The sequence below is a fragment of the Silene latifolia genome, chromosome Y (genome assembly GCF_048544455.1).
Source record: "Silene latifolia isolate original U9 population chromosome Y, ASM4854445v1, whole genome shotgun sequence".
Lineage (NCBI taxonomy): Eukaryota > Viridiplantae > Streptophyta > Magnoliopsida > Caryophyllales > Caryophyllaceae > Silene > Silene latifolia.
The window spans coordinates 363,368,688-363,379,293 of NC_133538.1; the positions used below are offsets into that span (position 1 = coordinate 363,368,688).

The 10,606-nt window shown below is 40.0% G+C and overlaps 1 protein-coding gene across 1 annotated transcript; it reads right to left on the minus strand.

The window, feature by feature from the left end:
- Positions 1 to 302: 302 nt before the first annotated feature.
- On the minus strand, positions 303 to 1,067 carry LOC141631748 (secreted RxLR effector protein 161-like). The gene has a single exon (XM_074444376.1). The coding sequence runs from the start codon at positions 1,065 to 1,067 to the stop codon at positions 303 to 305; it is 765 nt and encodes a 254-aa protein (XP_074300477.1).
- Between the last annotated feature and the right edge of the window lie 9,539 nt (positions 1,068 to 10,606).

A 10,606-nucleotide genomic window follows, 5' to 3' on the forward strand; every position in this document is an offset into this window, starting at 1 on the left:
GGAGCTATTTTTCCACCTTTGCGGATGCGTCCGAAAAAGCAAGTTTCCTAGAAAAACTAACCTAGGACATGTGGTTCTAATTATTAGAGTAGAATGTGAAAGTTTTATATTGAGATGAATAAATCAAGTACAAAGGGAGGATATTTATACTAAGACACCTTAACTTACTTGTCCTACAAATAGGGAAACTACCCATAATATTAGGCCACTAATTATCCAACTAATCCACTACTTTATTGGCTCCTAATATGACTCCAACAACATAAGACCATAACTAACAAATGACCACATGTTCCTAAACACTAGGACAACTTTGAATTAGTTTCAACACCCCCCCTTGATTCAAAGTCACTAACACCCAACTCGGACATAAAGAACTGAAGCTTGGCTTGCGGAAGCGATTTTGTGAAAACATCAGCAATTTGCTCATTTGTACCACAAAACTTCAGTGCAATTTTTCCATCAGCTACTAGCTTACTTATAAAATGATGCTGAATATCAATGTGCTTTGTTCGCCCATGGAAAGCAGGATTTTTTGCCATAGCAATAGCGGACTGGTTATCGCAATATATCACAGTAGCTCCATTTTGTTGAACATAGAAATCAGCTAGTAACTTCAGCAGCCATAAAGCTTGTCGGCTTGCTGAACTAGCTGCAGCATACTCTGCTTCAGACGATGAGAGTGCGATAGTTTCTTGCTTCTTCGAACTCCAAGTAATTGCACCAGAACCAAGACTAAAGATGTTACCAGAGGTACTCTTTCGATCATCCAAACAGCCTGCCAAATCACTGTCAGTGAATCCGACTAATCTGAAATTTTCCTCCGGCACTGTAGTATACCAAATACCGAAGTTCAGACTACTTGCCACATAGCGGAGGATTCTTTTTGCTGCACCAAAATGTTGCTTAGTCGGATTGTGCATATATCTAGACACCACACTGACCGGAAAAGCAATATCTGGTCTAGTATGAGTGAGGTAATTCAAACCTCCAACAATGCTCCTATATAGTTTTCCATCAGCCGGCCCGGTTCCATCTTCTCGTTGCAACTTCTCATTTACATTCATAGGTGTAGTTGCAACTTCACACAGTTGGACATGTTGAATTTCTTCAACATATCAGTAGCATACTTCTCTTGGCATAGAAATATACCATCTGCAGTTTGCTTAATTTCGAGCTCCGGAAAATATTTCAATACTCCCAAATCAGTCATCTCAAACTTACTCTTCATGGATGACTTAAATTCATAAACTAATGACTCACTTGAACCCATATAAATCATATCATCAACATAAAGGCAAACCACCAGAAAGTCATTACCTTGGCGCATGATGTAGAGAGTGGGTTCATTTTCACTCCTCTTGAACCCACTAGCTTGAAAGAAGGAGTCTATCTTGCTATACCAGGCACGTGGTGCTTGTTTCAGCCCATACAGAGCTTTACGCAGCTTATAAACTTTGCCTTCATTTTCATTAACAAAGCCTTGAGGTTGTGAGACATATACCTCCTCTTTTAATTCACCGTTAAGAAATGCTGACTTCACATCAAATTGATAGACTGGAAGCTGAAATTGAGCCGCAATAGCCAGAAAGACTCCTACCGTCTCAAATCTCGCAACGGGTGAAAAAGTCTCATCAAAATCTACCCCTTGCTGTTGCGAGTACCCCTTTGCGACTAGCCGAGCTTTGTGTTTTTGAATGCTTCCATCAGAATTGTATTTTGTGCGGTACACCCATTTGAGTCCGATGATATTCTTGCAATTCGGTTGATCAACAAGCTCCCAAGTTTCATTCTTTTCTATGGACTTCATTTCTTCTTCCATAGCAACCTGCCACACATCACTTTCAACAGCCTCGTCAAAAGTAAGAGGGTCAGTGATATACAAAGCAAAATTGCAAGTCCTGTAAATATCACGAAGTGAACGATAATGCTTTGGAGAATTTGACGATGAACTTGAGGAAGCAGGTGTTGATGGAGTACTGGGGGATGAGCTATGAGGCGTGGTTTGACCACTATTGTTTTGAGGGCTGCTAGGTGGCGTGGAATCGGAAGATGATGAGCTACTGCTGCTATTCTGCCCCATATCAGCAGTAGGAGGTTCTGGTTCATTAGGCACTAGACCTGCTTGTGGATGCTGCTCATCATCACTCCAAACCCAACTTTCCGCTTCATTAAACCTAACTTCTCGACTCACAATCACCTTACCATTTACCGGGTTATACAATTTATATGCTTTTGATTCACTACTATAGCCAACAAAGATGTATTTTTCAGATTTACTATCAAGTTTGCTACGTAAATTAGAAGGAATCAAACCATAAGCTAGACATCCAAATATGCGCAAGTGTTTTACCCGGGGTTTCTTACCTCGCCATGCCTCAAATGGTGTTTGATTCATCACGGATCTGGTTGGGCATATGTTCAGCAAATACACAAATAGTTTACTCGCTTGTCCCCAAAATTTATTTGGAAGACCCTTTGCCAACAACATGCTTCTGGCCATCTCAACCACTGTTCTATTTTTACGCTCCGCCACACCATTTTGTTAAGGCGTGTAGGGCGCAGTAAGCTCTCTGCGTATGCCATGCTCATCACAAAAATCATTGAACGCATTAGATAAAAATTCACCACCACGATCACTACGGAGAGCCTTTATGCGCTTGTCACTCTGATTCTCCACCAGCTCCTTAAATTTTTTGAAATAGTCTAATGCTTCTGATTTCAATTTTAAGAAATAAACCCAGCTCATCTTGGTAAAATCATCAGTAAACAATATAAAATATCGACTACCTCCAATCGACTCGGTTTTCATAGGCCCACAAAGATCAGTGTGTACCAATTCCAGAAAATTTGAGGCCCGCCAAGCCTTTCCAGAGGGAAAGGGCAGCCTGCATTGCTTCCCATAGACACACCCTTCACAAAAAATATGTTCACCAATTTTCGGCAATCCAACAACCATTTCATTTTGACTCAAAACTTTCAAACTTTTCACATTCAAGTGCCCAAAACGCAAATGCCATAGTCTAGTTTCATTATCTCCTTTAACTACTAATGCATTACCAACATCACTAGATACATCAAGAGGGAACATCCTATTTTGGGTCATAAAAAGAGTAGCTAAAATTGCCTCAGATTTTTTGTCAGTAATAGTGCATTTATCATCCTCAAAAACGACAGAATAACCACTACTCATTAATTGACCCACACTTAATAGGTTATAAGCTAAACTAGGCACAAAGTTCACATTATGAATAAGTTTAGCATCACCTTGCTTGGTAGTGATAGCTATTGTCCCTCTCCCTTTAACTTGAACCGGCTTGTCATCTCCAAGTCGCACTTCACTTTTGATCGCCTCATTAAGGTCTTTGAACATGGACTTTGAGCAAGACATGTGATTTGAACAACCACTGTCAATTAACCATATACCATCAGCAGGTGCACTAATTGGAGCATGAGCCATGAACAACTTGGAATCAACATCCTCGTCTTTCTCCGCAAAATTTGCCTTCTGGGAATTCTTTGGATTGAACCAACAATTAGCTTCCTTGTGGCCATATTTCTTGCAGCATCTGCATTGTACCAAATTATTTTCCGAACGCCCTCGACCGCGTCCTCTGCCACGACCTTTGCCGCGAAAACTTCCCCTGCCATGTCCTCCTTTACTAGCATTATCAGTAGTCTTATTCTGATGAGAAGACTCCCCCTTTGCTGAAAATGCTTTCTCCTCTACTTTAGAAATCGATTTCCGACCCCGTTCTTCATGAGCTAACAGAGAACTCATTAATTCATCAAAGGTATATTTTGATAAATCCTTTGATTCCTCGATCACAGCGACAAGATGATCAAAATTAGCATTTGAGCTACGCAAGACTTTACTGACAATAGTCTCGCTAGTCATATTGTCACCAAACGACCTCATTTGACTGACGATTTCAGTCACTTTCGACAGAAATGATTGCACAGACTCGGTATCTCCCATTGTCAAGGCAGCAAAATCGCGACGGAGAGTTTGTAAACGTACCTTAATTACCCTCTCGTCACCCATATACTCTTGTTTGAGTATCTCCCATGCTTCATGAGATGTTGTTGCTCCTGAAATGCGCGGGAAAATGTCATCATCAAGTGCGGACTGGAGGAAGAACAGCGCTTTTGCATCTCGTTTGCGAGTCTCCTTCAGTTGCTGATCAGGCACGGTCGGTGCCGGAGTCGGTTCTGTATAACCGACCTCCACCAAGTCCCATAGCTCTTGAGACTTGAACATGGTCTTCATTTTTAGACTCCAAAGATGATATTTTTCCCCCTTAAAAACTGGAATTAAGGGTTGGGTCGAAGAAGTGGTTCCGTTTCCTGCCATTCTTCGTATTATAATTGGGATATTTTTTGTTTGTCTGGGAATCGGGGTTTCTGGGTTTGATTTAATCAAATTGGGGGTTTTCTTTTTGTTGTTCGGGAATGAAGGTAATTTGCAGAGGAGTAGGTTGACTTTTCTTTTGTTGTTTTTTTTTTTTTTTTGTCTTTTTGTGTTGGGGATTTTTTTTGTTTTGTAAAATGGATCAAAACTTGGTCTCCTGATACCACTTATTAGAGTAGAATGTGAAAGTTTTATATTGAGATGAATAAATCAAGTACAAAGGGAGGATATTTATACTAAGACACCTTAACTACTTGTCCTACAAATAGGGAAACTACCCATAACATTAGGCCACTAATTATCCAACTATTCCACTACTTTGTTGGCTCCTAATATGAGTCCAACAACATAAGACCATAACTAACAAATGACCACATGTTCCTAAACACTAGGACAACTTTGAATTAGTTTCAACACTAATTACTTGAATTCGCTGACTGATGATTGATATCCCTCGCTCTTTCCATGACAAAGAGTTACAGCTCATAGTTAACATAATAATACAACGTTGTAGAGAATCTTTCTTGAATGGCAAACATAGTTTCAAACCAGAATAGTTATCCCTTGTTGTATGGGTATTACGCTTTGAACTCCATCTCCAGCTATTCTCTTGATTCACTTTTATGCATTTTTGCTGGCAGTACGGCATAATTAATAAATCCTCTTTGAGGGAATTCTTAAGTAATAAGATTCCAGTAGATTCAAACTGCGCTCTAAAGGGTTACCTGAAAATTGGCATATAACTCATGAGTTACTGCCTATAAAAAAAGCCACCAAAATGGCAAGGAGCAATTTAAAATAGAGGTTGCAATCAGGTCAGGTCGGACGAGTCAAATTGATTCGGATACTGTGGGTATATGCTTTGGGTTTAGTTCAAGCCATCATCCATTCGGGTCAGTTTTAGTATGGATTCGATTCAAATCAATACGGAATAAAATTGTCGGCTATTTCATAGGCTGATTTCAAATGAGTTGAATAGCTTCATTTTCAATTACATGCATAGGTAAGCCCGAAAGTCTCAAGGATTCTTAATAATCAGCTCTTGGTATTTCTTTGAAGCTTTACTTAAGTCTCCCGGAAGAAAATTAGTTTCAGACAATCAGAGTAACACTAACATTGCTCGAGACCACTGTAATACTACGGTTTTATGTGCTATTGGGTACTCGATCAGGCTTACTCTGTCGAGTAAGTCAGTTTTGCGTTCTGGACAGTGTTTTGTCTGATGGGTACTCGATCGAGTAGAGGCAACTCGATCGAGTAGGGGCCACTCGATCGAGTACCTCACTTACTCGATCGAGTGCGTCGGGTTTTCGGCCGGGTTTTGATAGCAGCGCGAGATTGATATAAAAAGCACTTTTCGTCAATTACTTTTACTTTTTACAATATTCTAAACATTTCACAAGAGAAAACAAGTTACTTTGAATCCTCTCTCACATTACTATCAAATCCAAGGGCTTGAGTCGTCGGATTCCAAAGTTCTTTACACCGTTGAGACCGTCATATTGTGGGTAAGATCCTATTACAGTTTTCATATTATTTCGTTAACTTCGGTTTAAACCTTAATTGGGTAATTTGGGAGTTTTAGGAGTATTGTTGGTATTAGTTTGTGATTGTATAATTGTATGTTGATAGGAAGTGATTTCGTAGAGGAGCGTTTCTGATCTGTGGTTGTGTCGGTTGTGGTGATTGCATTCCAGGTAGGGTTTCCTACTCAGTTATTGTTTACATGCTCATGAGATAATTGTTGGTTGTTGGTTAATGGCATTTGTTTATATCGTAAACTAATTGGTATTGCTGATGTTGTGGTTGTTTGTTGTTGTTTGTCTAGTGTTCGCGAGGTGCGCCCTCGGCTGAGTCGAATCACTTGCGAAAGTGGCTTCACGCCCTTGATTCGCCCCTTTTGAACCCGCCACAAGAGGGGATGTGCACATTAAGGAACATCGGTTTTCGCTCGGTAAAGATGAGCGGGGCTTAGGTAGGAACGACCGCGGTCCCCCACTGGTGGTGTAGATTACTGGTTGCGGCCGTAATCTGGCAGGGCTAGACCTTCAAGCTAGCCAGGTGATTGGTGATGTGAAGGTGTTGGAGAATTATGTTTGTATATTATTGTTGTATATCTTATATTGTGTATGCAGTAACTGACCCCGTTTAATTATTTTAAAAACTATGGTGATCCATTCGGGGATGGTGAGCAGTTATTGAGCAGGTATGATTTAGATGCGCGAGGGATTAGCTGGGCATGAGTCACCACGAGTCAATTAGAAATCTTCCGCTGTGATGTCGAACATTTTATTTACTTTAGCTGGTTTTTGGATTTGGAACATTAGTCTTTCTTTACAGTTTATGGGTTTTGATGTATTCACTTAAACAATTTATTTAAAGTACGTTCTTTTATGGTCTATTTGATATCCATTGCCTCGGGTAACCGAGATGGTAGCACTCTCATGCATTAGGTGGTCTTGGTAAGGCACCTTGGTGTATGGGGGTGTTACAACCACTGCCTTTATTCTCTGTTGTATACTTCTATTATGGCCACTTATCTATTAACAACGTTCTGTGGACACAGCCAACCACGTTGCGCCTACCCACGCGTTAGTTTTGAGGCGGCGACACTTCTCCCACGGAACTCCGTCACGAGGCCGAGGTACGTCATGGGCCGTTACCGATTTGAAAGGCATTGAAACCGGTGAAAGGTTTGACAAGCCTGTATTTGTGGAGTCGCCACCAATTTTTATGGAAAATTGGAACCGTTCGAATACTTCGCGTCATGTCAAGACACAAAGTAGTGAGATGCATGAACACTAACAAATTCGTTACCCTTAGCATTCCATGTCTAGAAGGACTCTCGTGATGCCAATGAACACGGATGTTCACAGAGATCTTGAGTAAGGGGTGAGGGTACGTATTAGGAAGCTCTTTATTTGAACACCTAATCCCGCCCGCCTCGATAACGGCCTCTACTAATGATCAGAGAAGTTATTTATACTCGATATGTTGTCAATTGTATGCATGCAATACAACATCCAACAAATTAATCCTAGCATGTGAATTTAACTATGTCGGTGGACAAACAATTTAGCAATCAATTGAGTTGAAGTAGGAGGTTAGGTTAATTAAATGTGAATTGCCAAGTAAGTAAATCATACAAGATGAATAAATTGCAATAACTAAATTAAAAGAATAAATTACAATGGAATTACAATGGATAATTGAATTTACTTCACAAGTACGCTCGAAAAAAGGATTTGAAAAGAAAATAAAAGAATTAGAACATTGTAAAGTATGTCGAATTAGCAGTGATAATAAGGATAATAGCCGATTAAAACCTAATTAGAAGGCATGCGTCATAAAAAGACGAGTTCAGAGGCATAAACCACCCTAGAACAGGCGCAGCATCTACTGCGTCCCTTAGAAGAGGCGCATCAGTTCATGGGACTGTACTTGAATTGGGTTCTGACTGTGAAAGTCAGACTCATTAATTGTTATCGTTGATTGTTTGATTAGTATGGATTATTGATATACAACTCGAGTGAAGGTAATTTAGTCAGATTATATGCATCGGAACCGTCGAAAAACAATAAAAACGAATTGAAACGAAGTATTACAAGTTAGTTATTATACGATGTCGGAAACGAGTTTATATACAAACTTCAAATTAGAGACGGAAATTAGAAGAGAGAGAGTTAAAGAAGGAAAATAATTAAAATCATATATCAAAGGCGAATTCAAGGGACTTGATATGAACAAATCGAGCCTCTTAAATCCGGGTTCGAATTTAATGACAAAAACCCGCAAATATCAAATTATAAGGGATTTAGGTCGGAATTATTGAAAAGTATTTTATGAAAACGAATTTGTAAATGAGAAAGGATAAAACTTGAAAGGAATAAGGAATAAAATGGAAGAAGAACTTCGAATGAAACAATGAAGAAACACGAGGAAGAAGAAGAGCAACAGCGGCTAAGCAGCCTCTGGAATAGGCGCAGCAAGTGCTGCGACCATTTCAGAAGGCGCAACAGCTGTTGCGTTTCTTCTCGACGGTGGCTCTCTGCTGTTCCGTTAAAAGGGTTTTAGAACAGGATTTTGAAAACGGTTTTAGGCGTACTCGTGACGTAAACTCATACATTAATTGATAAAAAATAAAATACATTAAATAAAATGGGTTTACACCCTCAGACTTACATGTTTGACGAAGCGAGATTAACTAAGTTATCGTATTAGTGATTGCTCGACTCGATGTAATATGAAAGTGCCTCTTAAGAGAATTTAGAACAAATTGATTGAGTTGACTAAAGTGTAGTGGTCAAATTGGTCGGTCATGCAAACATGACTGGTACTCAGAATGATCTGAGCATACGTCGCAAGGAGCAAGCACGTAGGCATCGAAAAGTAAGAGCACGGTCTTAGAATGCAAAGAGAGAAGAGAAGGGCGGACACTCACGTGAAGAAAATGTGAGGCGGAGGCCTCTATTTATACTAATCACACAGAGGAATTATGGTAAAAGTAGGAATAGGAAAGAAATTCGGAGAAAATCTTGAAACTTGAGAAAAAGCAGCCCAGGAAGAGGCGCAGCAGGAACTGCGACCTTTCCAAGAGGCGCAGTACCTGCTGCGTTTTCTCTTGGGCAGTTTCCTCCTCATCAAGAAAGATTTCCGCGGTTGATTTTAGGAATTAGGGAAGATGTAGGATTCCTTATTCCACAAGGTAGATATTTTCATGATAATAGATAAAATTTAGGAATATTACTCCGAAAAATTCCAGAATATTCCGACTCGGATTTAAGACGGTTTAGAAAATAGAAGCGGTTTCTGACCCGGGCTCCAAATGAACTCTAATTAATGTCAAAACGACCGTATCAGCGCCTAGATGATGACCATGAGGTTGACTCGACTGTTTGAGCTATTACGTGTTGACGAACTTACGAAATGTAATAAATCGCTCCGCATACATGCGGCCCAATCATCATTGGGTGGTTGGCGGGAGGTGGTGCAGAAACGAGGTGTCTACAAAGCCCCTACTTTGACTGAGGCTTGGACAACGCAAAAGTGAAGGCATATTTCAAAGTATAGCCTCCAGGTTAATCGAAGATTACAACCTGAAGACTATGGCGACGTGAGGCGGCTCAAGTGGTTTGAGCCAAGGACTTGTCGGGAACATTTTAGAGTCTGTCGACTATCGGGGAGGGTCATTTAAAGTTCATTATACTACTTAAGGAGGCTCGCCAGCTATAAGAAGAAATCATACCTGAAACACCCCTAGGTGAAACGGGACTAAAGGCGCTTCGACAAAATTCTTTATTTGTCTGAAGATAACTTGGTGTCTGGAGGCATTAGGGGTTACAGAGCTTCTGAAGAAACTTCTTAACTCCTCTGAAATTACTGGAAAGATTACTTTCTCTGAAGGACTAAACATAAGATCTTCTGAAAATTACTGAAGGGGTTATATTGATGGTTGAACATATGAAGGACTGAATTATCCGAAGGGTTATCTGAAGGTTGCTGAAAGGATTATCTCGATGAAAGAAACCGCTGGGATAAAGACAGGGCGATGTGAGAACCATCGGGGACTAAGCCAGGACTTTCTGAGAACTGCTGAAGGATAATTGACAGGCGAGACTTTCCGAGAAACGCTGAATATAAAATGACTTTGAAGGAGGCGGATCTTTCTGAGAACTGCTGAATAATAATTGTCTTGAAAACGGAACTTTCCGAGAACCAAATCTTTGATATTTGTTTAATATAATAGAGGACGAGACTTTCTGAGAATCGTGGATAAAAAAGTTGACTTGGTAGAAGGTGAGACTTTCCGAGAACCGCTGATAGAAAACTTTTGGTCGAAGAATACATGGGCTATATAGCGGTAATGAACTCTCGCTGAGGAACAAAATATTGTAACCGCTGGGGAGAATGTAGAATAGATGGGTGAAAAAGAGTACACCAGTAGAAAATATACGGAGTAAAAATACTTGTTGCATTAATGGAAACAACCCAAGGCGGGAAAGTATAGGGCTTGGGTCCACCCTTAACGAGCCTAAAAGCAAAAGCTGCTTTGAATTGAAATTGAATTGAATTAGGAATGGGAGAGATCATTTTGAATTGATTTGAAGTGGAGATTCGACTTGAATTGAGATGAATTTGGAATTTGGCTTGGATTATGATTGAATTGAATTTGATATTTTTGACTTGAATTTGAAT